Source organism: Falco peregrinus, chromosome 2 (genome assembly GCF_023634155.1).
Source record: "Falco peregrinus isolate bFalPer1 chromosome 2, bFalPer1.pri, whole genome shotgun sequence".
Lineage (NCBI taxonomy): Eukaryota > Metazoa > Chordata > Aves > Falconiformes > Falconidae > Falco > Falco peregrinus.
The window spans coordinates 113,769,410-113,796,458 of NC_073722.1; the positions used below are offsets into that span (position 1 = coordinate 113,769,410).

General features: G+C 46.2%; 1 protein-coding gene across 6 annotated transcripts in view; it reads right to left on the reverse strand.

Annotated features, from left to right (window-relative positions):
• Positions 1-1,093: 1,093 nt before the first annotated feature.
• Positions 1,094-27,049, reverse strand: part of ST6GALNAC1 (ST6 N-acetylgalactosaminide alpha-2,6-sialyltransferase 1) — a 29,831-nt gene continuing 3,875 nt past the window's right edge. The window contains exons 2-12 of one of the 6 annotated variants that reach the window (XM_027780522.2): positions 21,955-22,055; positions 16,474-16,611; positions 14,413-14,448; positions 10,457-11,093; positions 6,180-6,285; positions 5,749-5,920; positions 5,248-5,386; positions 4,760-4,863; positions 4,090-4,179; positions 2,724-2,823; positions 1,094-2,304 (exon numbers count right to left, since the gene is read on the reverse strand). In XM_027780522.2, coding sequence (XP_027636323.2) covers positions 2,134-2,304; positions 2,724-2,823; positions 4,090-4,179; positions 4,760-4,863; positions 5,248-5,386; positions 5,749-5,920; positions 6,180-6,285; positions 10,457-11,093; positions 14,413-14,448; positions 16,474-16,611; positions 21,955-21,980 — 1,719 coding nt within the window. In that variant the 5' untranslated portion in view covers positions 21,981-22,055 and the 3' untranslated portion in view covers positions 1,094-2,133. Of the gene's footprint in view, positions 2,305-2,723; positions 2,824-4,089; positions 4,180-4,759; positions 4,864-5,247; positions 5,387-5,748; positions 5,921-6,116; positions 6,286-10,456; positions 11,094-13,388; positions 13,676-14,412; positions 14,631-16,473; positions 16,612-21,954; positions 22,056-27,049 lie in introns of those variants that run through there. The other 5 variants (XM_027780519.2, XM_027780521.2, XM_027780524.2 and 2 more) reach the window with 5 other exon arrangements.

Here is a 27,049-nt window from a genome sequence, read left to right on the forward strand (position 1 = left end):
GCAACCTGCAGCAATTTGGTATGGCCACAAGGAACAAAGCTGCCTCACTGCCCACCGAGAGCCCAGCCGAGCAAGCGACTGGCTGGGAGAGCCTGCAGGGCCTGGGGACGGGGGACACCAGCCATAGACCACCGCTGTGAGGGGCTGAGACACCCAGCAGGGTCCAGAGCTCCTGGGTGCAGAAGTTTGTCCTCTGTCAGCTCTGGATGGTGACCAGCCTTTGTCAGGCTCCCACTTCACGGGGAGGCCATTTGCTGCTCAGGAAGGACTTCTGGTCTGCTCCAAAGCCTGTGGCTCCCCATGGGTCTGGTGCTCATGTGGGGCTACATACATCACTCCCAACAGAGGCATGGTGCATTTTGGATAATTCCCTGCTCCCACAGACACTGCATGGCTTGTATGGGCAAAGCAGCCAAATGCAGGCTACACCTTCCCCCAGATAAGCTGGATTCTTCATTTAGATTGTCAGTGTGGGGGGTTGTCCTTTGCAAACAAGCTTAGTGAGACATGAGAAACTGCTTGCCTCTCCGCACAAGGAAGAAAGGGACAAAGGAAATCAGGCCTGACAAACCCTGCTGACAATCTGCACTGAAATGCCTCCCTTGGAGCCTAAGGGTTCCTGGAGATTCTGTTGTCCTCAACAGAAATGCTGCACAAAAGGAGAACTGCTCACAGCCAGAGCAGGTCCACTGGGACCAGTCAGTGTGCAGCTGGGCCCCCAGTCTAGAGCCTGATGAGCTGCCTGGACACCCAAAGTGGCTTTTCACTTGCATGTTGTCATGGGGGACACATCCAGCCCTTCATGCATTTATCTCCAGCTTCCGATACACTTGGACAGCAGTTGCTGGGACAAACTTTGCTGTTTACCCACTTCCTCAGGGAGGTGTTTGGCCAGGTGTGATCCCTGCCCTCTGACGGCAAGGTGAACAAGTGGGGGATGCTCAGGTAAGTCCACACAAGCAGAGCACTTGCAGATGGAGAGATTCTCATTAACACTCAGTCCTGCCCTTTACTCACTTTATTGTCTGCTATCTCAGCCTTTAAGCAACCACTTTGGACACATATTAAATAACCACAACTCGCAGGGCTGCAATGAAAGATCAGCTTGGCCAAAGTATGCCCATTTATTTTGCTTGCAAACCCCCTTTCAGAAGGCAAATAAGCTGCAGGCATGCTGGCTGCAACTGAGTTCCTCTCAGTGCAATGGGGTCAGGCACTCCAGCCAGCAGCAAGGACGACAAGCATCCAGCCCTGCACTTGGAGAGCTCCGACCTCCCCAGGCAAGAGGGAAAACACGGTGTTTCTGGCACAGCTAGGAGCCAAGCATGGCAAAGCCCAGCTAAGCAAGGACCTGGCACACCAGAACTGTGACACAAAATCCACATCTCCTGCCGTCAGGGGAGCCCCAGAGCAAGAGGTACCAAGTCTGGCATGCCTGCTGCGCCACAGAGAGCATTTACCTGCTCTTGAGCTGATTGTGGTGCTCCTTTGGAGGTGTCATGACGAGGCCACACTGGGAAGCAGAAATGAGACTCATTCTCTCTCAGATTAGCCACCTGGAAGTGTCCCGTCCATCCTCTTTATCTGCAGGGAGCAGAGGAAGAGCAGCACCTCCAGGAATTAAGTCAAACTGAGACAAGATCTGTGTGTCCACCTCCATCCAGTGCCTGCTGAGAAAGCTTGCTTAGACAATAGACCCAACTCCAAAATGGGCACCACTAACGGAGAGGATCCATCCGAAGTAGCCCCAGCCTGAAAAGCATGTCCTTGCAGAGAGAGAAAATCTGCATGAAGATGCAGGACACTGGACCATATGTTACCCAGATCCATCCTGGATTCTTCTCTCCCAATACCAGTGCCTACAACCGTCAGCAACAGTCTTGCAGCATAACCAGATGGAAAATTTTTTTTGGTGTGCTGCATTTTCTTGCTGTTCCTCTGCTCTGCAGCATTTGCACATTTGTAAAAACATTGTAAGAAAATAAAGGTGCTGAAGAAGGGAAATATCTTTGTGAGAATGAAACGTGCCTGGAAGTCCAGAGTTAACCTTGGCTTTGGTGGTCCTCTTCTGTTCCCAGGGAGGTCTTGTTGAGATTTCCCAGGCAATGACCCCTGCCACACAGTCTCTGGATCTCAGGATCTCTGGTAAAGCTTCATTATATTCTCGTCATGAAGCCTTTTCCACACCTGCTTCTCCAGGCCGAAGTCATGGTTAGTGTAGAAAATCAGACGTTTCCAGTTCTTGTCATAGTAGTGATCTGAGTACTTCTCGTGACCCTCCGTGATGTAGCCATAGGCACTCACCTGGGAGACACAGATGGCTCACTGGGGAGAGGTACCAAGGACAGAAGGAGCCAAGTGAAATACAGGACACATTTTCCAAACTGTGTGGGAGGGAGCACAGGACAGGGGTGCCAGTCAGGGTGCCTCCGGGTGACCCTGCATGGGGGTCCAGAAGAACTAGATTATGAACACCGGCTCCAGAGAGCCTGCTGGCCTCCCATGGCCTCCCTGGGAAGTAAGATGGCTCTCAGGCCATAGCAAGCTTCACAACCTCTACGTGAACTAGAGGGCTGTTTCTCTTGTCTTCAGTCTACTTCTCCACAGCTGACAAGAACCTATACACTCTCAAGGCAGATGACAGGCAGAGTTGCAGCCACCCCTGCTCTTATTCTATCCCTGCTTCCAGACAGTGCTGTGTGCAAGAATCATTGTGCCCTTACCCGGTCACAGAGATGGAGGGCAGTCAGCAGCAGGAAGGCCCCTGTTGTGGGTCTGTACAGCCGCCAGTAGGGCTTTTCTAGACTTTTAGATTTTAAAAACCTGCAGCAAGAGAGAAGCAAGCACAGAAAGCTGGGTGTGGTGGCTCAGGTTGGGCACACCTTGTCCTCCTGTAGCCTGCACGGCATCTTCCCTCCCTGCAACAGTTTGTGGTCATACAAGGCATTTCAGACAAGCCACAGTGTGCTCACACGCGTGGGTACCGCTGTGTCCTCAGTAAAGCACAAGGCCAGCCCAGAATCACCTGCATCACCTGCACTGCAAGCTAAGCCCAGCTTTGCCCCAGCTTTATGGAAGTGGTAGGTCTTGAGGCAGTGGTGATAAAGAGGGGGTAGGTTAAAGGATCTAGTACATTAAAGCCCACTCAAATCTGTCCTTTGCCTTGCAGCGCAGAAGTAGCTTTGAAGCTCCCTGGTATATTCTGCTCCCCATCCGCATTTAGGAGTGAAACAAGACATAGGAAAGGTGCAGAGGAAGGTCACGACACCCGCTAGGAGTTGCAGCATTTTATGCCAGCAGTTGTTAGCAAGGCAGGAGTCCACACCAGGAAAAAATAGCATTCGAGTCCTCCTGGCCTTGGAAAGGACCCAAGTCAGAGGGGAGACAGCAGAACAAGCAGGAAGATACAAGCCATCTGGTACTGCATTTGCCTTCTCTCAGAGAAGGCGCAACTCGGAGATCAAAGGGTAAACACAGCCAAAGCCAGACACAACAGGAGCTCTTCTTCCTATGCCTCTTGGTCATGTCTGGCCCACAATTGGCAGATTTTACAATGACACTCACTGGCCAGCAAGCTTGTGAAAAGGATTAGAGAGGTGAAAAAAAGCAGCCAGGCCAGGCAAATGGGATACTGAAGAGGTGCCTATTACTGTGTTTGAGGGCACAAACAACTTCCCAAGTCAAGAAGGGATCTCAGGACAGAAGGGCTGTTACAGAGCCTGCCTCAAAGGTGCTAAGCAATAGGGAACATGAAAGGTTGCTCCTGAACTAGAATAGCTATTCTGGCACTTTAGCAGCACTCTTCCCAGCTCTAAAGTTGCCGTTTGCCCAGGACCTCTTCTGGATGCAGAAAGCCAAACTCTCTGACAGCTGTTCCTTCTCCAGCTCACAGATGCTGGACATCTACACTAACATCCCACTGCAGCACCACGGAGAATTTTAACTGGATGCACACTGATGAAGCTTACCCCCCAAATCTGGTGGTGTGGCTAAATTGTAGCTACAAGGGAGTGAGCTGTGAAGAGAGCGCCCAGAGACAGAGATGGTGCTGGCCAGAAAGCCCGTTAGAGCACATAAGTGCCAGCTCACCTGTTTTTCATGTATCTGAGGAAATCAGGGTGAACCACCAGGTATCTGTCCATCGTGAAATCTTCACTGAATCTCTCCCGGGGCCTCTGCCTAAGGACAAGAATGTGGAGGCTCAGGACAAGCTCCTATATTTCATCACAGCTGGAAAGCATCAGCCCTGATGCACTGGGTGATAAGAGGAGAACCATAAACACTGACAAGTTGTTCTGCAACACTTCCCAGATTATGACAAAGCCTCCATAACCTGCGTGCATTGCAGAGGAAGAGATCAGGAAGGAGAGGCAACAGGAGACAGGAAAAACAAAAGCACGTATGTGTATAGACAAGAATTGGTGAAATCAGGCCTTCATCCATGTGTAGGCCACCGTGTACAGACACCAGACCAGACAACAGCACGTGTTCACCCCAGAGGACCACAACGCTTTCTCCAAGCTCTGTCTGCATATCACTAAAATCAGCTATTTCTGGGAAGGTGGTATACTGGTTACAGCAGTGCTCAGAGCTGTGGAGGCAGTAAGCTATTTCTCCAGACAAATCTGCTGAGGAGGGATGCTTTAACCTAGCTTTACCCTGGCCTGCACCTCGGCAGGGCTGAGCACTGTGGAGAGAAAAAGGACAAAATACAGAGCTCCACACTGAAGGATGTAAAGGTGGGGCTAGTTTTGTTTACCCATAGTGGCTCAAGAATCCTTTCCTGATGTTCTTGTTCAGCAGAAGAGCCTTCAGCCACTCATAGTCTCTAGCTCCCTCCAGGAAGTGAATGTATCTGACATGCTACGGAAACAAGTGAGCATTAGTGAACAGCACAAGAGAGGTGCATCCTTTAAAAATGGAAAGCAAGTAGGCATTAGGCTCAGTGAGTTTCTCACACACACATCTTCGGTCTGCAGCATTTAACTATCCCACAGAAGCAGAATGGACATAACACCTGATGTGCAGCTACTTCTACACACCGAAAGGCCAGGGTAGGAGTGACACAGCTTACCACTGCAAATACTCACCCCGAGCCAAGCCAATGCAGGTTCCCTCACTAAGGGTAATGCTGAAGTGTTAGCTCAGCCCATTTGCTCCTCATGCACGGCAAGGTCAGAACTGAAGGCCACAGACTAACAGCATCCTGTCAAAGCTGTGCATGCATACAGCATGGACCTGACTTACTTTTCCCTGTGGGATGTTGCTGAACCCTCTGTGTCCCAAGATCTCAAGAGAGGACACCAGGGAGTAGGCTGTGAATCCATAAAAGGAGGTTTTTGTTCCCACATCTTTTTCGTAACCTTTGATTACAGCCCCGCTCACCCTGGCCAAGGAAATCAAAGAGAGGAGCAGAGTTAGAAGGTCACCCTTGAAAACCCTTGCATCCGTGTTCCCAACAGGAAAATACAATGGTAGTGTGGAGGAAGGGAGGATTAGGCCCATTTTGAGCTACATCTCTTGGTCCACAGGAGAGCCCCTGCTTTGGAGATGGCTCTTTACTGCTTATTTGTGAGAATCCAGGCTCTTCCTGTGTGCTTTGGAACTTTTTTCATCTCCTCCTGCCACCACTCATTTTGGCACTTGGGAGTCAGTGTAATACTAAAAGAGGTGAAGTTATCTAGCTGTAATCATCTGCTAGCCAGAATAAGCTATCTGTGTATCTTCTAAGAAGGAAGCCTGCCTTACCGGAAGATGTAGTCATGGGAGTCAATCTCCTGGCCCATCCCAGAGTTATTCAGTATTCCTCCATTTCCCACGACAGCACAGCTGATGCATGTTGGCATGCTGGTGTTGCTGTTGGCCAGGAGCAGCTGCTGGTGGGGATTCGGGGGCAGCAGGGACATGACTTCCTCCACCACTATGAAGGAAACACGGTGGAGAGTTAGCATCAAGAGCCTTCGGGATGGACACAGTGAAACCACCACAGTTTCCACCATGCAATCCACCTAGCCTGATGCCTTTGACAGGGAGATGCTGCAACCCCCCAGCTACTTGGCATAAGGCTCCTGTTGGGAGTTTGATGATCCCATCCTGACATGCCCTGAGGGACTCACATGAATAATTCAGCTCCATAAAGCCATAGGGAGGTGCAAAATGCTCCAGGCGGTCCCATTCACTGTCACTGAAGTATCTCTTGTCTGTGAAGAGCACAATGTTGGGCAGGAAAAGATCTCGCAGCCAGTCAGACTTGGCAGCTTTGGCCTTTACTGATTCAGAGCAGATCTTGAAAAACAAAAAGAAAACAATAAGGACTGATTAGCAGGGAGCTGATAAACCTGACTCCTGAAAGAGTACCAGTGCTTGTCTGCCTGTGTGTGAGATTATTGGAAAGAAGCATAGAAACTCCAGTGGCACATCAACCATTACCCTCAGCGTCCCTGTAACCATGAACATGAGGCATAATTTCAGCACTACATCAGTAATGAGCTGGTGAAAAGTCACCTACAAGGAAGCCAGAGTGAACCCAGGTCTCCGAGACTTTCCTCTTCAGAACAACAGGCCTGTGATGCTCAGGTTTTACTGGCTTTAAGCCTCACTAACTGATGCAAACTACTATCTGTAATAGGTCTAACCTAAACATACCAGGTAAGGCTAGCAGTCTCTGTTGGCAACACACCTCACAAGGTCCTGGCCTCAGAGTGCACATGAGCAAACACATTGAGGTATATGTGAGATCAGATCATCTTTATCACTCCCTTGAAAGATGAAAAAAAGCATGCAAACAACCTGTTCAGTGTCATAAATGAATCAGAGAAGTGTGCAGCTGAGAAGGGAATCCAAGCCAGCTTATCCTAACAAGAGGGGTCTCATTGTAGCTGACAAGAGTTAGGCTGTGTGTACAGATGGAGAGCAAGCAACTACGCTACACTGGTTTTTCCACCCGGTCAGTCTGGGCTCTACTTTCTTAGACATCTTCCCCAAATATCTACTGTAATACCCACTGAAAGACAAAACAGGAGACCAAGGGGACCCGCATGCCCAGCTCAAGTGGACCCCACATTGCCAAAGCCTCACTGTGTGCTCCACGGCTGAGCTGGGCTCTTTGCTATGGGTGAGGATGACAATCCAGTCACAGCCTCAGGAGACAGCCCTCATTCTGCCTGTCACAACAGGAGTTCAGTAAGAAAAACATTGTGGAGGGTTTCATGTTGGCATCATTCCACTTGTAGCACATTTCAGGGCCAAAGACAGGGACATTCCCTTCCTGTTCAAGCTGTGCTTTGTACTGTCCAGGGCCTGGTACTTTTTGTGCCTCCACAGCTAGACTGGATCGATACCAGAGGAACTAGAGAAAAGTCTGATTATGCAGGAAATGAAGGAGGTGGGAATGCTTCTAGTCACTCCCTCTCTCTGCAGAATTAGAGATCAGGTGTGGGAGTGAGACTCAACATGTGATGTCTGGATCAGCATCTTCACTGAAGACCCTTCTGTGTGCATTTTCACCCCTTTTACATACTGGGGAAGGGTCTTCCCCACTGTCTCAGATGTTATGCACACCCAGATGCTCTGCAGCCTCAGTTACAGTGGAGGATGTTCTCAGCTTCCTGCTGTGAACTGCTGTCTCATATTTCTCTGCCAGCTCCTGCTCTGCACTTCTGAGATGGCTACACATGCTCTGCAGCTCATCAGGTGAGAAGATGGGAGCATGTGACAGTAAATGAGCAGGATCACGGTGACCTAACCCCACTGCTAGAGGCAGTAACATTAGGCAGGTGGGGTGAGGTACTGTCTCAGGTGGCATACATGCTCTTGGCTATATAATTCACCTGCTTCCATCATATATTGGGTGCCTTGAGACCATGTGGAGCCCAGGAAGAAGGATGCACATCCTGCTCAAACCACAGACTGGATCATCTGCCAGGCCTTTCTGCTGTGACTCAGTAAGGCTGGGCCAGTGCGTGAACTCAAGCGTTTAACAGCCAAGTTCCATATTTAATAGTCACAGATCTTTGGATAACAGAAGTATCTTTGGGGCCAGTTGCTCCTCTCGAGCGGCTCAATGCACACTAAAGAGCACATCACATCAGCAAAAGAATGCTGCCAAAAGGGGCAATGGGGAATAACATCAAAATACTAGAAGGGAGAGAGAACTTAAAAATAAAGCATCAAACAATAAAACTCATCTTAAGATTATTTTTTTTATCAGCCCAGCTTACCTACCTCTGCTTGCTGCATGTCTCCCAGGGCATCCTGGGAACCCTGGGGTTGGGGAATGGGATTAAATTTTTCAAGAGTAGCTCCTGCTCCAGTGGGAGATGTCTGAGCAGAACAACATAGTGCTTGCAGCCCTGACAGTCCACTGCAGCAATATCTACATTCCCCCCAATGCCACCAAAATGACACATGGCAGCAGTGGAAGACTGTGGCTCTGGGACTTTAAATGGGCAAACAGCTCATCTAAGACCACTGAGCCAGAGCAGGGGCACCCATCCTCTGCTCATCTGCCCATACCCTCTCTCCTCCCTAAACAGGAGTAGCGTGTAAATGCCACTTAGACACATGTACAAAGACTCTCCTCACTCTAAAGAGGCTTACACACCTGTCCAAGCCTTCCAGCAATAGGAGTGCCAGGGAAAACTGCTCTGGCTAAGTTTTACAGAGTTACCAGCATAAGATGGGGGACAGAGACAGTACTGGGCACCACAATCAGCCCCATCTGCTTGTTGAGAACTTTACTACAGTTTACAACTTTCCTAAAGACCCTGTTCCTGGACCCAAGTAATTATGAGATACTCAAAGTTCACTTTAAATTAGTTCCAAACCCTCATAGCTACAAAATAAAGGTCAAAAATATGGTCAGAATGAGAGTTCAGTGCAAAACAGAAAAGAAAAAGCCAGGCGTTCAATTCCATGGCTGTTAAGACAACCTGACGGCAGGCACCAGATTTAGCATTTTGGAAGATCGCATCAGTAACATAACCTATTCAGGCTGAGGTGATCACCAAAACTAACCTACAGAACAACACTCCCAACAAACAGGATCTGTAAGAAAACTTTGAAGCTGTAGCTGTGCAAGTGCTACTGCCTTGACAGGTACAACTGTATCATTTGAGATTCCCATCTTCACCTCTACCAAAATACGTCACCTGCACTGACCAAGCCTACGGTTGTTTCTATTTAACAAAGAGGAACAAAGCAAGACTGTTGAATGCCACATCCGTTTATGTATTATTTGCTCTGCTGTGATGAAGGCTCAATGTATTGCAGGAAAATCCTAGACAGCAACCCAACATGCTGGGACCATCTGTGTCATGGAGCTCTGAATGGGTAAAGAATCAGCTTGCTCACTACAGGTGTCTACACACAGAGTGGAAAATGTGACTTGGCAGCACCTGGGAAAGACTCTCCTCTTGTTGATAATAAACCACAAGAACATAAAAAGAGTTACTTTTTAACCACCATTTCTCCAATGGGGAACACATACACATAGTTGAATTTTTGCCAATATTGACAGAAACCCTAAAAATGGGAAGAGTCCCCACCCTACTGTCTCCAAAGCAGGCAGGTACATGCTTATCAATCCTCATCAAACCCTTCTTCTTTGACCTTATTTTGACTTTAATAGAAGCAACTAACAAAGCCTCCGTTCCCATGCACTGAGACTCTCCTTACCATCATGGTCAGCATCATTCTTCACAGCCTAGCACAGCACAAGTGTCACTGCTGCCCCATTGCTGCCAAAGCTTTTGGTTTACTTTGGTACATGTGTGCTGGGGAATTCACACAGAGGAATTCCTATTCCTGTTCCTCACCATGACCCTGCTTGTTTTCTTTAGCTGGGCTGTATAAAACTGAGATCAAGGCAAATCTGGGGTTGCAAACCTGAGTCTTCATAGGAATGTAAATGTTCAGTTTCCCAAGAGATCAGGTTAGAAATGAGATGCCTGTATGACCATTTAGTATCAGATATCTAATGCCTGCTCATACACATCACAAAGACTTGATGTGACCCACCTTACCTTAGGGTGCCATGTCACAGGGAACATACATGTCATATTGTGTGCTTAAGTCCCCTATGCAATATATTAAGGCACTTATGAGTGGGACCACCTGGTAGCACATGTAGAAAGACAGATATTTTCCCCAGCATCTTATGCACCTGAACTCCAGAAAGGGCTTCTAGGGCTGACTTTCAAAGTAACCCATGGAAATATGTGCAGTTGCAGTAAGTTCCCATACTGGAGCATGGTGGAGGACTGGACAGGCTAATTGAGTCGTTACATATAGGTCTCCCTCTCTGGGTCCCAGCAGCGTCTGCATATACCAGTGAGTTGACCTACCAGCTTGAAGATCATCCTTGACTGCAAAGAGCACACATGCCCAGGAGACAGCAGACAAGGAGGTCAACAAGGAGGCATCAATCTTGGTGAACACACAGGGCCATCTCACCTACCGATGGTGGAGATGAATTGTCCAGCAGGTACCTGTCCTCGAAATCCCACTGTGGCTCAGACTTGAAGTCAGCAGCCCTCAGTTTCTTCTTTTTTGTCACTGCTGCAGCCGGAAGAACAGGTCTTAAAATTTTCACTGATGCAGGAGGCTCTTCTGGCTTTATTTCGTCTTTTGATGCGTTCTTTTCATGAGCTCCCTTCACCCCAGAGGATGGTTTCACTGTTGCCTTCTCCTTCGCTCCCTCCACCATGGGACGTGGTTTCACTGTTGTCTTTTCCTTGGCTTCTTGCACCCCTGGGGCTGGTCTCACTGTTGTTTTCTCCTGGTTTCCCTGCACTTTAGGGGCCGTTTTCACTGTTGCATTCTTAATTCCCTCCAGTCCAGGAACTGGTTTCACAGTCATGTTCTCCTTGGCTTCCTCCACCCTGGTGATTGGTTTCACCATTTTCTTCTGGTCCTCCTTTCCTTCCCATTTTGATGACCTCTCAACCATATCTAGCTCGAGCCTGGAAATGTCTCTCCCCAAAGTCATCTTTAAAAATCTCCTTGAGTTCCCAGTGTCAGAAAAGTTTAAATCCTGTTGCTCTTGAGTGTCCACTTGTAGCATATCTGGGGCATCTTGGAAAATGGTGAGTTGCCTGAATGCAATTAAAGGAAAAGAAGACATATCACACACACTTCCCACATCTTCCAGCCCATTTCTAGTGCTCTTGATTCTGAGCACTGCTCTGTGCTTCAGAGCAACCACTGAACATGACAACCATACCCAGAGGGCATGCCTTGGCAGCTGCTGCTGAGTTTCTGTAGGATGCTGTATGCAGGGGTCCTCAAACTACGGCCCACGGGCTGGATACGGCCCCCCAGGGTCCTCAATCTGGCCCCCGGTATTTACAGACCTCCCCTGCCCCACCCCCCCCGGGGGGCTGGGGGGGAAACCAAGCAACTGCAGATGACTGCCTGCCACTTCATCCACGCACCGGCCCCCTGTTTAAAAAGTTTGAGGACCCCTGCTGTATGAATTCATTCTCAGCTTTGCCCCTGAAGTGTTATTCAGCTTCCCACACCATTCTGGCCTGTATACCACTTCTCTCCCCACTAAGCAAATCCCAGAGGCTACACAACGTTCTCAGCACTTGGCTCCTGAAACATCCACACTAGCAGTAACTACAAACCAGTACAGAACAGCTTTGCCCTGTGCTGGGCAGGACGTCTGGCAATGTCCCCAGAGCACCGCAGGACAGTTTTGGAGATCCTGAGCTAAGGACATGGTACACACCATGAAGGCAGCCATCTGGTTCTCTTCTTTGCCAGCAGAGCCACGTGCTTCAGCAACAAAGCATAAAGATCTCCCAGAATTCAGTAAGGGAAGTGTAATAAGAAGTGAAAGACTCCTTTACCATACGCCACTTCTTAAACATTTGGGGCCGGAAGGCACTTCTTCCTCTCCTCCTCCCACTCAGCCAGCTAATGCAATGGCCTCACCCAGCACTCATAAGGTACACACATCTTAAGACCAGCACTTTGAAGCTATTAAAATACAGTGTGAAGCTTAAAAACGTAAAGACCTCTGCATTTTCAGCAACTGCCTCTAATACTGCAGCTGCCCTGTTGCCTGATTCAGAGGCACAGGCAGGTACAAGGATATCGTAGGAGGATACAGCTGCCAACAGCAGAAAAGCCACCTGCAGCAAGACTGGGCTGAAACCCAGCAAAAAAATCAAGGCAGAAGCGGAGGATTTTTGTCCCAAACATTAATTCTTATCTGCACATGTCTGGAGGGTGGAACAGGAAAAAGGAAGGTGAAAAATTTCTGCAGCTGAGCTTTTATGTACAGCAAAGCTCTTCAGGATAAACCAGCACAGTTGTGGCAGTTTGATTTCACACTCATGTTCACCCTCTGCATGACACATTTGTTTTGGAGAGCTGTGGATTGCTTCCGAGGTGATAAATGAGAAGAAAAAGCACCTTTGCAGATAGCAGGCTGTAGATAACAGTTCAATTGCTGCTGAAGTTTCAGAGTGGTATGGCATTCATTAAAGTGCTCAGGAAATTATCAGCTAAGGAGGTTTTTAAAAATCATTTTGTACCAGATAAATATTTGAACGCTTCCAACGCTATTTCTAAGAAAAAAAGGTTGTAGTAAATGGCCTATCAGCTCTTCCTCTACTTCCCGACATAATCATTAACAGTTTCAACTAACTATGCAGCAGTTGCTCTCTACCATAGTGCTTCATGTATAAACTTGTGCTACTGTTTACTGCCTAATAAGAGGATACTTACTTATATATAAAAAAGTGTATTTTATATATACACTTTAAGTAAAAAGAAATTTGGTAAGGTAGCTCAGGCAGATCTTAAATCCCTGGATGATCTTCTGTTGTATTTTTAAGATGACATTTAAAATTTTGAAATTAAACAGCAGAGAAAAATGAAACAGGACAGTATGACAAACCACCCCCTACCCCAGACTTTCCGTATGTGCTGTCTTGTAGGGCACAGAGTCCACCCCAGCTTTAATTTCAAATACTGTCCCAAATATACAGAGACCAAAATGTAAAACTGAGGGCCCTTCACACCCAAAACCTTACTCCCTGCAGTCAGACCAACATGGCCAGGCACTCATGCCTACAGAGGACTCTGCTCTCCTGACCAGCACTTTAAATGCAGACAAATGGTCAAAGCAGCTCATCAAATTTCAGGCTCTAGAGTCCATCTGGCAAACAACTGCAGAAGCTCAATGACATTTACTGTCATTTTCCTCTCCATTTACAGACCCCTAGGACAAATAGAGGATAAAGCCATGAAAACGCTGCTTTGTGTATTTTATGTTACATATTAAGGTACATAAATAGAACTGACACACAGATAACCACATACAGCATGTGCCTAGTTGTGTTTTACTTAAGTTGCAAAAACATGGACATTTCCATTACCTGAAACTACAGCAGAATGAAATGCCTTCAAGCAGCTGGGCATGGAGACCCAGTTCTTGTCCCAGCTCTGGTACTGATGGGCTTTGTGATCAAGGACAACTCACTTCATTTCTCTGCACCTCCTCCTCTCCTTCTCCCCTGCCTCCCTTGTGCAGATTCCGACCTCTCCAAACTGATCACTGTGCCTGTGGTCTCAAGTCGCTGGAGCTGAGCTAAACTCATGCCACCTCCAGAAGAGATGTAGGTGTTCCCAGCCTCTCCCCTCCTGCCTGCCCCCACAGCGTCAGCCCTGACAGGACAGAAAACTAATCCCACCAAGATCAGCCAGACAAGCTCACCAGGGCAGGTGGGGCTATATGAGGACTGGTGGGGAGGCTGAGGAGCAGTGCTTCCTATGCATAAGGTGCCATGCTTGTAGTAGGAAAGGCTCAGATATCTGCTGTGCTCATGCCAGGAACAGTGCTTCCTGCCAACAATGCTGGAGACATTTTACTGCATGGCAATTCCCTCCACACCCACTGTTGTAGTATTTACTTGACCATTTACATAAAAAATAATATATATATATGCATCATGTCTGCACGACATTGGTCTCCCAGTCTGCAGCATATTTGTGTTAGGAATCAAATGCTGAACTCACTATAAATTCAAAGCTATCCCACCAAATTCAATGCCCAGCAATGCAAACTGGACTAGGGCTGAATGAGGTCCTTCTGGAAGTCACCAGAAACAGCAAATACTATGTAGTGTCAAAGTACAAAAACAGCATTAAGAAAGCAAAAGCTGCTTTCTCAAACAGCTACACATGGAAACACTGGAAACTAGCAATCCAGCAGGTGCAAGTTTTTGACTGTGGAACTTCCAACACTGTGCTCCAATTGTACACGACATGGTCTGCTAAAGCAAAGTGGTAATCTAACTCAGATCAGAATTGCAAGTTTCAGGGTAAAAAGACACAAAGACAGAGAAAGAAAGCGAGCAAAAGCACCTGACAGTGCATATCACAAAGAAGCTGGTCTCCTACCTGAAAGTCCTCATCTTCAAGAAGCCAAACAAGGAGCTGAAATTAGTAATGAAGACACAAAAGTGTATTAAAACAATGAGCCAAATGAGGGCTCTGGGAATTTTAGGAAGCCTTCTCCTGAAAAAACACATGGTGAGATGCCTGAGAGCTACAAAGGCTCAGCTACTGCTGCCCAGAGGTGCTCATCAGCAGTGCTTTTCCAAAGGTGTGTTTGAATGAGTGGGTTGGTCTTCTCTCTGGATTTCCGTACAAGAAAACAAACACCCTCTCTCCCAACATTCCCAGACTTTCTACACACAGGTCCAATTTCTGAAACAAAACAGCAGCTTTACATTGTTTCCATCTACCCCACTGAGCTTATTGCAACACAGAGTGGGAAAAGAAAACCTTTTACTGCAAACAATGGAAGTTTGCTACGTTTTCCTTAATGGGGTTAGCCCAGCCTAATCTGCTGGAAACATCATTGGGAACATTCATATGAATTAAGGAAGTAGCCATAGTTACAGCCAAAGAAATTAGCTTTCGTACTACCATCTGTCCAAGGGCCCAGGCAAGATTCTAGGCATAATCATAAACATATCTTTATTTTCTTCTTCATGCATTAGTTGCTTGTAGCTCCAATCTAGAAGCATCCCTGCCCCCAGAAACCAATGGCTACATACACATCCATTTTACCTTGTGATTGCTTTGAAGTAAGTCAAATAAAGAGTCCTTGCAAGTCCGCCATAGAACAGAGGAGTTTGTGTTTAAGGGCAGATGAGTGCTTGGGTAAAGCATCAGAGGACAGGGCTTAGAGTCAGACAGCCCCATCCCTCTCTAATAAAGCTGACCTGCCTTTAGGGCAACTGGAAAAACTTCAGTCCAGCATTTCACTTGTGTGAAAGGTGTCAACTCCATCACAATCTAACTGCATTATTTCTGACAAACTTGTTACACAGGCCTGCCTGCAGCTCAGGTTCCCAGGCTGAATCAAGTTTGCCACTTCAGCTCTGAGCTGCTTGTAGACAAAGCAGCAATACACATTCTTCAGCTGCTCCTCTTTTTGAGCTTTCAGTCAAGCTGCCTCCAGTACCAACACTAGGACTAGTCTTTTGACTTTTGAACGATCCCAGCATTTCAAAGGGATCACTGAGTGGGCGGGAAAAGATAGCTATGTCAGTTGACAACTAAAACAGGACCTGTATGGATTTGAGTCTGTGGCTAGCTGTAGAATTTAAAAGAACTAAATCACCCTGGAGACCCCCACAGTACCACTCCTTAAAATCCAGTTGGTTTCAATGGAGCATCTAATATATCTGAATTTTTATTCCACATGACACCAAGATAAATTTCATGTTTCTCATATCTGTGAACTATGCCATCATGGACAGACAGACAATCACCTTCTGCATTACTGCCCTTAGTGGGACTCTGGTCATTTAGATTTTGTACAGTACAACCAGGCTTTGCCCATCAACAGTGTCAGTTAAAACAAAGCTTCACTAATGCCACACGCAAATGAAATGCTCCAAGAGTAATGAATCCCTGCCACAACCCTAGGAGTTTGCACTACACTTGATTTGAGCTATGAGCATATTCAGACCTGGGATATGTTGCTTCTTATTGATAGGTAGCACCTGACAATCAATCTCCCCATCCCAAGTTCCACAATACATATCTCATACTCTTCATGAAAATCAGTGGTCTGTCTGGAGATTGATCTTTGGTAGTCCAGAATACATCTCCCCACCAGCAAAGGGAAGATTAGCAGAGATCAAGACCACAGCCAGAGAAACGATTACCTGTGCCAGAGATGCCGTTTTACATGCTACAGCAAAGGGCTATTTTAATTCATGGGGACCTGTTAAATATTAACCCTGACAGTTCAAGGTGAGATGGCTATATTGCTTCTTACAAGATAGACTGCTGTTGCACAGCTCTTCTTAAAAATTAAGCTCAGATATAAAAAAGCTTTTGTTGAAAATCTCAGAAGCTAGCACTCACACTGTTACTGAATACACAGAGAACTGAAAATGTTTGCTTTAAGTTACAGGAAAGCCAGTCAACAGGTTTCATACTTACCTTGTACCCCTCCATGCATCACAGCAAAAAGCTGCAAGGATTCCCTTGCTCAGTAGTAGCTGCATTTCTTTATTGTCCATACTTCCTGACAAGTTATTCTCTCTAGATTTAAGTGCAAGACATTGGTTATCAGAGGACCTAGGAGAGAAAAATGAAACAATAACACAGGTTTGAAAAGCCCTTGAAGAAACACAAGGGAGGTTGTTAGTCCAGGGTACAACCCTGCCGCCATCTACAGCAAAACATTTCACTATTGCTCAAACTGAGCATGGGATCAAAGGAAATCCACGGAACAATTACAGGCACTGAGAAAGGGATCAGCCAAGATTTTGCCATATTCCTAGGTGGCCATCACTAGCTCCAGGCAATTATAGAGAGGTGGGCTACAGGTCTGAGTGTGCAGCAGGCAAGTAGCAACTCTGTGCCCGCAAGATCTCCAACAGGACATTCTTACAGGAACAAGTACCGGAGGCCTGAAGCTCTGATATGCAGCATGCAACGTAACGGCTTCACTTTAGCCTTCCTCTTTCAAGCCCTACGCACCTTCAGGCATAATGCTTGGAAGAAGCCGCCTGTGTGCAACTACAAGACTTTTTTTGTTAATAGGGTCCCAAAGGGAAATTCTGGAGGCAGCAAACATTTTCCTTCAACCTCCCCCATGTAACATTACTGTGAAGTCAAGACCCACAAGGGATAGCAAGATTCCTACAACCAGAAAAAGACAGCTTTCTTTGCTTTTAAAGAACTGGGCTGGCAATTGTGGAGAGCATGTCTGTAGTACTCCGTGTTCAGGAAAGACTGCGCTTGGGGGAATATCCAAATCCGCGGCAAGTGCACTGGCCAAAAGCAGGCTTGCTATGCAAAACACAGAGCTTTTCACCTTCTTGGTATAGAGAAAAGAAAATCTGTACTGGCTTTCACTTGGCTTGGAATTTCATCCTCCTCCTTGCCCACTGCTGAAATTAGTCTGTCAGAGCTCAGGCTGCCAGGCTGGTTAGCTCAAACATGAGGTCACACTGGGAAATGCGGATGTATTGCAGCTCCTCAGGGATGGCCAGGTGAAAACTGGAACAAGTTGCCCAGAGAAGATGAACACTGCCAGGAATGGGGAATCCTCAAGGCCTGGCTGAATGTGACTTGGAACACCCTGGGCTAGCGGAAGGTGTCCCTGCCCATGGTAGGGGGGGTTGGAACTAGATGATCTTTAAGGTCCCCTACAACCCAAACCATTCTATAAAAAGTGAGGCCAAGAGCAGAGCTTCTCCCTTACAAAGCTCTGTAACCCTGGGGATACACAGGGGTCCCAGCCCACAGACAGGAAGATAATAAATAAAGACTGCACCTAACACAGGGGCTGGAAACCTCTCAAGGGTCACAGGCCAGATGCCAGCCTCCTCTTTCAAACAAGGTTTTTAATGTTCTCTGGTAGTCCTACTGGCAATCCCAGGAGATGCTGCTTCTCTCATGGTGTAGAGATTCTGAGCTCAGCACCATTACTCCATGTTCAGTGTGTCCAGCTACCAATATCAATGCCCACACCAGAAGTTCTGTTCTTTGGTTTGTGAAAACAAAGATTTTTATTATTTTTTTTTGCTAATTCCACCTGGGATCATCATGTGAAGATGGTTATCTGTCAGCCCTTTTCCATCTCCAATACTCCATTTAATTCCACACCTACTTAACTACATCCTGGATAGATAAAAAGGGCAGATTTCCCTTTCTGGTTTTTTTCTTCCATTTGTTTTTTTATTTTTAATGAACAAACTTTATCTCCATTAGATCTTAAGCTGTGTGTGTTGTGGGTGTTGGCTAGAGTCTGAACTACGCCAGCAATTTATCTGCGTGCATGTTCTCCAGAGGGCTGTGTATTAAATCTTGTTTACTTGCTTGTGCACTGTATGCTTTCCATTTTCCCATGGCTCTGGGCTAGGGAACAGGGGATCACAAGATGTGCTTTAAAAACAGAGCTCTTCTACAAATTGATTAAGCTTCAACATAGGACAAACTTGTCTTTCAGTGATGTCCACAACATGCCAAAATGAGTACTTGACTGGAAGCCTGTGGAATAAGAAACTGCTAAAACAGCTTGGGAGTTGTTTGGACTGGTTCACAGTATTACTTGATGCTATAAGAACTGAGTGAGCTATAACTGGGAGAGAAAAAGAATGACATTTCTTGCAGTCATGCCTGTGAGTTAGCAAAGGCTTGGCTTGAAATATGTTAAGATTCTTGTTTTCCCCTCCCAGTTCAGTAGTCATCTTCAGAAGCACATGCTTTCAGGCTGGGAATTCAGAGAGGAAAGAAATTACAAGAGCATGCTCTGCACAGCCATTCATCTTGTTTTCACCAAACAAAACTAATAGCCCAAAAACTCCCAAGCTTGTCTTAATTCCCCACTCCCTAGCCATTTTTCAGCTAGTCCATTCCCTTTTGCACCAAACCTTCTCACAAAAACACGGAACAAACACCCAGAGACAACAGGATTTATCGAGGCAAAGCCCCCACCTCTTCTACTTGCCAGAATACCTGCAGATTTGCTACAGAGCAAAGGCTCAGAGAACTGTGCCAGGAGGTGGGGAACAGCTTAGTGAGCCAACTGATCCGTGCTCTCCATAGGCTGAAATGCCCCAGGAGAGAGAGAGTGTGAGACTTTCATGGTGGAATGCTAAAAAGCACCTTTCTGTCCACACAGCAGAGTTGCAGAGAATGCAAAACTTTGAGGGTTTTTTTAGTGCTGTTTTGTCTGCTTGGTATCCAGCCTCACCCAGTTAATGCCCCAGTAAAGAAACTGCTTTGAATTTATGTTGTGACAGCAGGTAATATGGGTCCAAGCTGGAATATTTCCCTCTCCCACACAGTAATGGAACCATAGGCAGGCTCTTCTAGCCAGCTCCCATGCACCAGGGAAAGTCCGTGCCTAGAGAAATCACTGGGGGATAGGGTGTAAGTGCTCTGAATTTGGTCATATTATAGCCTCTGGTCACTGGAATGTGTTTTAGTTCTTTCTGCAAGCACAATAACTACTCAGCTACTGAGCATGTTCCCTATGGCCACAGCTATAGGTACTAACCACTCTGTATTGAGTGAAGCAGACTGTCTTACATCACACCGCTTTTCTGCTTCTTGAGCTCTTGCCATTCACCCCATCCTGCTTAAGCTACAACACTGAAATGGCTCTGGTGCCTGCATTCCTTTCTCAGATACACAAAGCTGAGAAGACTGATGAGCCACTTCATTTGAGAGAATTAAAAAAAAAACCAACCCAAAACCAGAAAAATACACTCCCAGTATCAATGCCTGGAAACATCAGCTGGAAAGAACCAGGGATCCTTTATTCAAATGCCTCCCTCAACAAGCTTTTTGTCTGTGCCATCCCAGCAGGAAGCCTAACATATTGCCCGAGAGCTGACAGAGATACAAACTGACACCACTTCAAGGCTGATATGGATTGTGGGATTTTTTTCCCCTTTAAAATCTGTTTGATGGAAAGGAAGAAATTATTCTGCTCCTTGACTAGGAATCTCTCGGAGAGCTGTTCCCCCAAGAAGCAAGGCAGTACTGCAGACAGGCGAGGAGGTAACTTATTAAACTCAGGGCTAACTGACCTCCCATCAGAAAAGCAGCCTCCCCAGTTCCTGTCCCTGACAGCTGCCAGGAGTAGGAGCATTCTAGGACTCTCCACTGCTCCAGAGAAACACAAGAATCACAAAGCTCAAATCACTCTCTGTACCCTTGGCAAAAAATGCAGGTATATTATCTCCACACTTCACATCTGGCTGCAAAAATCAGGCCCTGCACAGATATGGATTGCAGAACCACATCTGTGCAGGGGTCTACTAATTTTAGAGCCAAAAGTGAAATATTTCTTGCTACAGGTCTTTCCTACACTCTTCCACCGACTTAACATCAGAAACCATCCCTCTTGACATCTGGTAGGACAAATGTGCCATTTGGCATCATTCTGGATGAAAAGTGCTATAGGAATGCAAAATGTAAGTCTGCTTCTTGAGTGGTATAAATCACTGTCCCTGACTTACACTTGAAAAAAATGGGGCCTCGCAGTGCCTTTGTCTCTGTTCCTGACAGATACATCAGAGAAGTGCAGTCACATTTTTAGCTGCCATAGTAGCACAGCCACAGGGTCCTGTGAGAAGCAAGATGGGCATACTGCTGGGAATCACATGCTTCTCTTTCCTTCTGTCTTTTGTCTATTGTCTTCTATTTAACAGACATTTATTGTCTTCTGCTGCTGCTTTGTTTAGATACCTCGAGGGTCCAGTGCTATTTATCTCCACCCTCCTCCTATTAACTTGACAGAAGCTTTTGCCAGCCATGGAGAGAAGGTAATTCTTTGCCACAACTGCACTACATCTATCAGCCTCACACTGAGAGAAGCCCAGGCACAGTAATTGCTGGGCAGGAGAGCACCACACTGTGCTACTGTAGTGGAAATGTGAGATCTTTGTGCTCAGGAAGGGCATGCCATTCTCTCCTGGTACCCTAGGAGCTGCTTAGCATCTGTTCAATTGGGATTTGTCTCACAGGCGTTAGATCTCTGGGAAGGACACTCCTGTTGCACAGTCTCAGCCAGGGCCAAGAGGATCAGGCAGTCTGTTTCTAGTAATGCTGCTCAATGACATTATTCATCTCCTCCCATACGCTGCACCTCCTAAAGATGGGTGTCACTAGTGAAAAGCGTGGCACAGAGGATTCAGGCAGGACATACAGTGACTGTGCTTGTTCCTAGCTCTGCAGCTTGCATCTCAAGCCTCGTGTCCCCAGTTTTTAGTTATCAAATGGGAATGACCAGGCCTACAACAGGAACGTTCTAAGCTGTGTTGTTAACAGGACGATATCAAATTCAGGTGGTGTCCTGCCCTTACAACTCTCTCTGTAGTGAGCATTTTGCACTCACTGAGACACTACCCATTCATCTAGAGTAAGTTACACTAGAGAGGCACAGCAGCAAAGGCTGGAAGAAACATCCTGGAAGGTCATCCCATGCTGCTCCAGGGTTAAGTGATATCTAAACCAGCCCTGTGACTCAGAGCAGATGTCAGTTGGGGCTTGTTTATCTTTTGGCACTTGAGGTTTCCCTCCCTCTCCCTAAGCAATCTACTACTGCGTCACACTCCATTGACCATCATCTAGGGCACCCTCTTTGTTCCACCCCACCTTTCAGCTTGGTCAATGTTTGAGTTCATATTTACACCTTGATATTGTAACCATAAGTAAACACAAGCCCAGTTAACCACAATAATTAGTATCTTAAGAGTAAATGCACAAAACAGTAAAGAGCAAGAGGACACCGAAAGCTCTGTAGAAAAATAAGGACTGTGGAAAATGACTCTTCTGGTTGTTTAACTACATGTATGATTCTGTGAAACCATATGGTAAAATGCTCTGAGAATCCAAGGGCAAATAACAGGCCCTGGGGTTTATAAACTTTATGTAATTTATGCTAAAACACTTGCAAATTACCTTACTGTGTTTCCTGCAGTTGACATTGAAAGGCAGTCATTGCTGAGAGGAGTATGATGAGTGATGCTACAGCACCACACACTTTTCCAGACAGAAGGTCTCTGAAATGAACAGAAAGGAGTATTAATGATGTACAGAATTAGACACTATAGCTCAAAAGTTATAAAGTAGGTATGTTTATTGCGCGCAGATGCACGGGAGATCGCTCCTCCACAAGCGTGCATGCCCAAAGTGACGAACCATCTCACATTTATACAATAAAACAAATGAATATTCAATTAACGCCTATACATATTCGTTACCTAAACCCGCTTACTCTCGCTTCGTATGTTAATTAGCTTATCAGTCCTTTGCCTGGAATGTGGTGGTCTTGCAGGTTTGTAGGTGATTCATGTCCTTGTGACCATCAGATCTTCTCCAGCAAGAAGCCTTAGCACTCCCTCCCTCTAGATAACATTGGAATGTCTCTCATCCTTTTCTCATCCTTTTTATAAATAGCCCCTTTGTTAGAGGAAGAAGGGTAGGTGTCTCCTCAAAGCTGTGTGAGTATGTGACCATACACCACACCCATGACCAGTCACCATACCCACACATTCCTTGAGCAGACATATACAATCACAATCGATGTCCATTGTCCCCATTTCACACTATTTCTCCATATCATTAAAAGGCAATTAATCGCATGAGAATTTAACAAGGATGGTGCCGACAGTCCTGTTTTCACCCAGACCTACATGGATTATCTGTCTTCAGCTTTATCGAGACACCGGTGTCTCCACCACAATGTCCTCAGAACTCTGATGGCTGAAGCCACAATGCTCTGGCAGCTCACGAGTCTAAGGTGGGCTATCTGTTTTGCCACTGCCAAAGTATTTCACTATTGTTCAAGAGGCCAATCTATTAAAGCATTTGGATATATCATCAAATGCCCCACAAACACATTAAAATAACTACACTGTTTCATGGAAGTTCAGGTTCTCCCTTAAAATACAATTTGAGAATTAGCTTTCTCTCACCCATAACTCCCATCTGCAAAATGCAGATTGTCTCTTTCAAGATAAATAGGTGGCATCTTACTCATGGAACTTCACATGGTTTGCTATCTAATCTATCGGGGGTGGGGTGGGTGGGTGGGGGGTGGGGGGTTGGGGTGGGGAATATCCCATCTTGTCATGTGGTTAGTTTTTGGGTTCTCTGTTATCCTGCAAAAGAATTTCTTGCCTAGGGATTGCAGCTGAATTGCAAGTTTTTCGAGAAGGTCAGTTCCTTCAGTTGTCTACTGTTTTCTGTAGAATGCTGTATTCAGACAGGCTCTCACTTCTCTTAATATTAGTATTTGACAAGATCTGGCCTTACAACTTCAAGTAAATCAGAAGACTGCAGTTCCGTTAATGCATAAATACATAGTGCACCCTTCACCAAAAACGCCATTCACTGTACATACCTCAGGCACAAGTTTATCTGCTACAAACTTTCAAGTGCACCAGCAGTCTGGAAGGTCAACAGAAATGGTATTTTAAGGCCGCCTGATCTTGTGCCGGGGACTCTGGGTTAGATATGCTCAGTCACAGATACCTGTTCTACCTGCCCACTCTGCCATCTGCACCTGAAATGCCAAAATCAAGACAGGCTTGGTGGCCACCAGCATTACTGGGGTTTTCCTGCAGGCCAAATCTGAGTCACAATCATGCCTACAAACCCTTGGTCACCAGTTTTATTAACCTGGTTTGACTCAGAGCAGAGTCCAGGTGATGAAATTTTGTTCCAACACTGCAATTGGCAAGTAGAATTGATGCATGAAGAAGAGATGAGCAGAACTGGCAAACAACAGACAATCCTTACACCATCTCTTCCTATATGCACCAAAACACAACTTCAAATAACACACCTGTCAATACCTTCAGCTAAGTGACTCAAGAAGCACATTCTCAGTACACCAGCCACCTCTTTCTCCAAAACTAGCTGTACACATGGCTATTTTATCATATTTTGTGCTCACAAAGAAGGGAAAAGAATTGAGTTCCTGACCTTTGGTGGGTTTGTTTAGAAAGAAACAAGGTTTGTACGAGGGGGTGTCGGATCACACCACATGCTGATGATCTCCTGGGTTGAGGGGACAGAACCCTGCCATTACCATCACCACATATGCTCTCCCACCTCAGAACACCACGGTGGATCAGTCTTGCACTCCCAGATCCTAATCCCAAGTGTCTGCATGGTGTGCCACCCCCCCCCCCCCCCTTCCCTGTATTAGAACAGTCACTTCTCAGCTGAGTCAGTCACCACAACTGCAGAGGGCAGGATAAAGCCCACCATGTTTTGATACAGTTAGCAAAAGGGTGTCTGCCCTATCTCTTGTTGCAGAAAGGTGAATAGGGACATTAATACCATTGTCACAGGCTTGTCAGTATAAACAAACGTCATGCACAACAAAGATTGATCCCGGATACAGAATAGCCATGTACAAACAAGCATAACCCACCTTTTACTAAGGAACCAATTGCCACAAAAGGCTATTGAGGTGGAGCTGGCAAAAAGGATGATGGGAGCCAGAGAGAGCGGGTGATGCTCCCACAGCTCCATGGGATCCTACCCAGACAGGCAGCATCACTTGGCTGCAAAGACAGACTTTTGCCATGAAGGAGCTTTCGGAGGGGCCTCCCAAAAACAGTATTTCTGCTGGAAACCAGTATAAAGGTACTGGATGCAGGTCCATCATCTTCTCTGCTTGTGCACCTAGTTTTGCAGTGATAAAGTTGCCACCCCCAACCAGTACCAGCAGCAGTGGAGCAGCTCCACTAGCAGCCTTGCATGGATTAAGGGGCTTCTTGTAAACCTGCAGCACCTCTACTGAGATGACTGCTGAGCTGCAGGTGAGGTAGAAGTGCAAGAGGGGAGGGACCATCCCAAATTTTGTTTGCACAAGTTCTCAGCCCTCAGAATAGGAAACCACCTGCTAACACCAGTTAGCAGGATCTTCACAGCTGTACTGAGTCCTGGGCAGAACATTTCAGTGGTGAAAGCTTCCCAGAAGGCACAGGTCCATGAGCCACTGGTGCAGGGTTTTATTTTTATGACTTTGTATCACACAGGAATTTCTCTGTTCTGCAATACATTATATTCCCAGATTTTCTCCCCTCATTCTGCTCTCTGTTCTCATCTGTGAGAACATATGATAAAGGAAAGCTTGGGACCAGAGTCCCTCACAGATCTCAGAGGCAGCACAAAGGACTGCTGGATCTTTCAGTTGCCTGAACGGTGTGTTAAATCAAATAGCCAAACAGAAAATTTCCCACCTCAACTGTGCTGACAGCAGTTTTTAAAAAACAAAGGAGGCGTGTAAGATAGGGTGCAACTTCCTCAGGACGTTTTAGAGAACCATCTCATCAACCCACTCACAGTGCAGTTATACGGTTGCTGAAATTGTCATGGTCTACACACAAAACAAGAAGAAAGAATCGAGACTCATCACTCTTGGGTTTTCATGGGCAGCTTGAGAATAACTGGATGATAAAATCCCTCACTAAAAACAAGTTTTCAGAATGCCTCTGCTCCTATCTCAAGGTTGCTAGGTTCATACACAGCAGTACTCCCCTTCTTCACTAAGGTCATACAGTTCTATGCTACCCCAAGGACAGCAGATAAACAGAAATCCTTTATTGCAGGACAAAGAAACACAGCCCACTGAGGAGAAAGAAATGGCAATACCCAAACTACAATTTTCAAGCAGCACTCCCTGAAATAGAAGCCTTTTTGCTCATGCCAAAAGTCAAACTTCACCACTACAAAGTTGATTTAAGTGCATGGGTGTGAAAATCTCATCAGCGTAGTCTGTACAGAGGAAGGCTGAATTTTCTACTTTCTCCATCCAGCTTCCTTTGGTCTGCCTATTGCCAATATGCAGGTAACACCCTGTGTAACTCATCCAATAGCTTCACATCACAGTGGAAAACCAGAAAGAACAAAAACCATGGAAGAGGAACAGACAACATCTACCTGGCAGATCGAAACTGAAGTGTATACACACACAGAGGAGATCTTTTAACAAAAAGCCAAAACAAACAAAGTTCAGGAATCAACAGGTGTGAGCCTCTCTCCCAGCCATTCTGATCACACACAAACCACATCTTAGAAGTATCTAGAAACGGTAACTCCTCCATTTCGCAAGACATAGCTCTAACTTTTAGTACAAACATCAGATACTGGACATGCCTAGGCAGCCAGTCATTCTATCTCCTTGCAAATCTGTTTCCCCAGGCAGTTCTGGTTTATCCACCAAGTCATATTTTCAGTAAGTTCCTCTTCCCTCCAAAGGTCACAGTCATCTCAATTAGCTGCTGGGCTGTAATGTTTCTCCTCCAAAATTAAACTGCTGGATTTTCAGATGGTCCTTGCTGACGTGAAAGTACACACTCCGCACAAACGAGTAGCAGCTAAAGGGAATTCAGGGTGACAGGAGGGATTAGAAAGATCCTGTGCTTCAATGGGGAACCACTACCCTGAGTCCAAACAGCTTACAATAAGATGAGACATTAAGGCATGAATCTGACACAGGACTTGCATCATATACGAATCATCAGCATCCTCAAAGATGCTATCTCTTCTGACCTCGCTTTTGTAGCAGCCAGTCTCTAGACCCTGGTTAGTCACACTCACACACGCACCCCACCAAATCTGCTCTTGATTAGCTCAGACATGACTGCTGCAGGAACCTGGGTACCGATGAAAGCCTTGCCACTGACACAGAACACAATGCGCTGAACCAGTGCCACCAACACAGGGGTTTTCTACCTGTAGCCCACAGACTTGCAGTGATCATCAGAAACCTATTTACTGCCAGCAGACTGCAGTTTTCTCTGCAAAGTTCTCCTCTGCTACCAGAATTCGGGGTATCTGGAAACAAAAAAGTTGACATTCAGTCCTCTGATGCTGGAAGGCACTAAACATTCAAAGTATCACCTTTCAGAAGAGTTACTGAACCAATGTGGCCATCTTCACTTACTACAAACTAATACTTTCACCACTTCTCACCCTCCAATTTCCTTAAAATCAGCATCTTGAGTTAGTTTCTGCTTCTATCAATTATCAGTAGCAG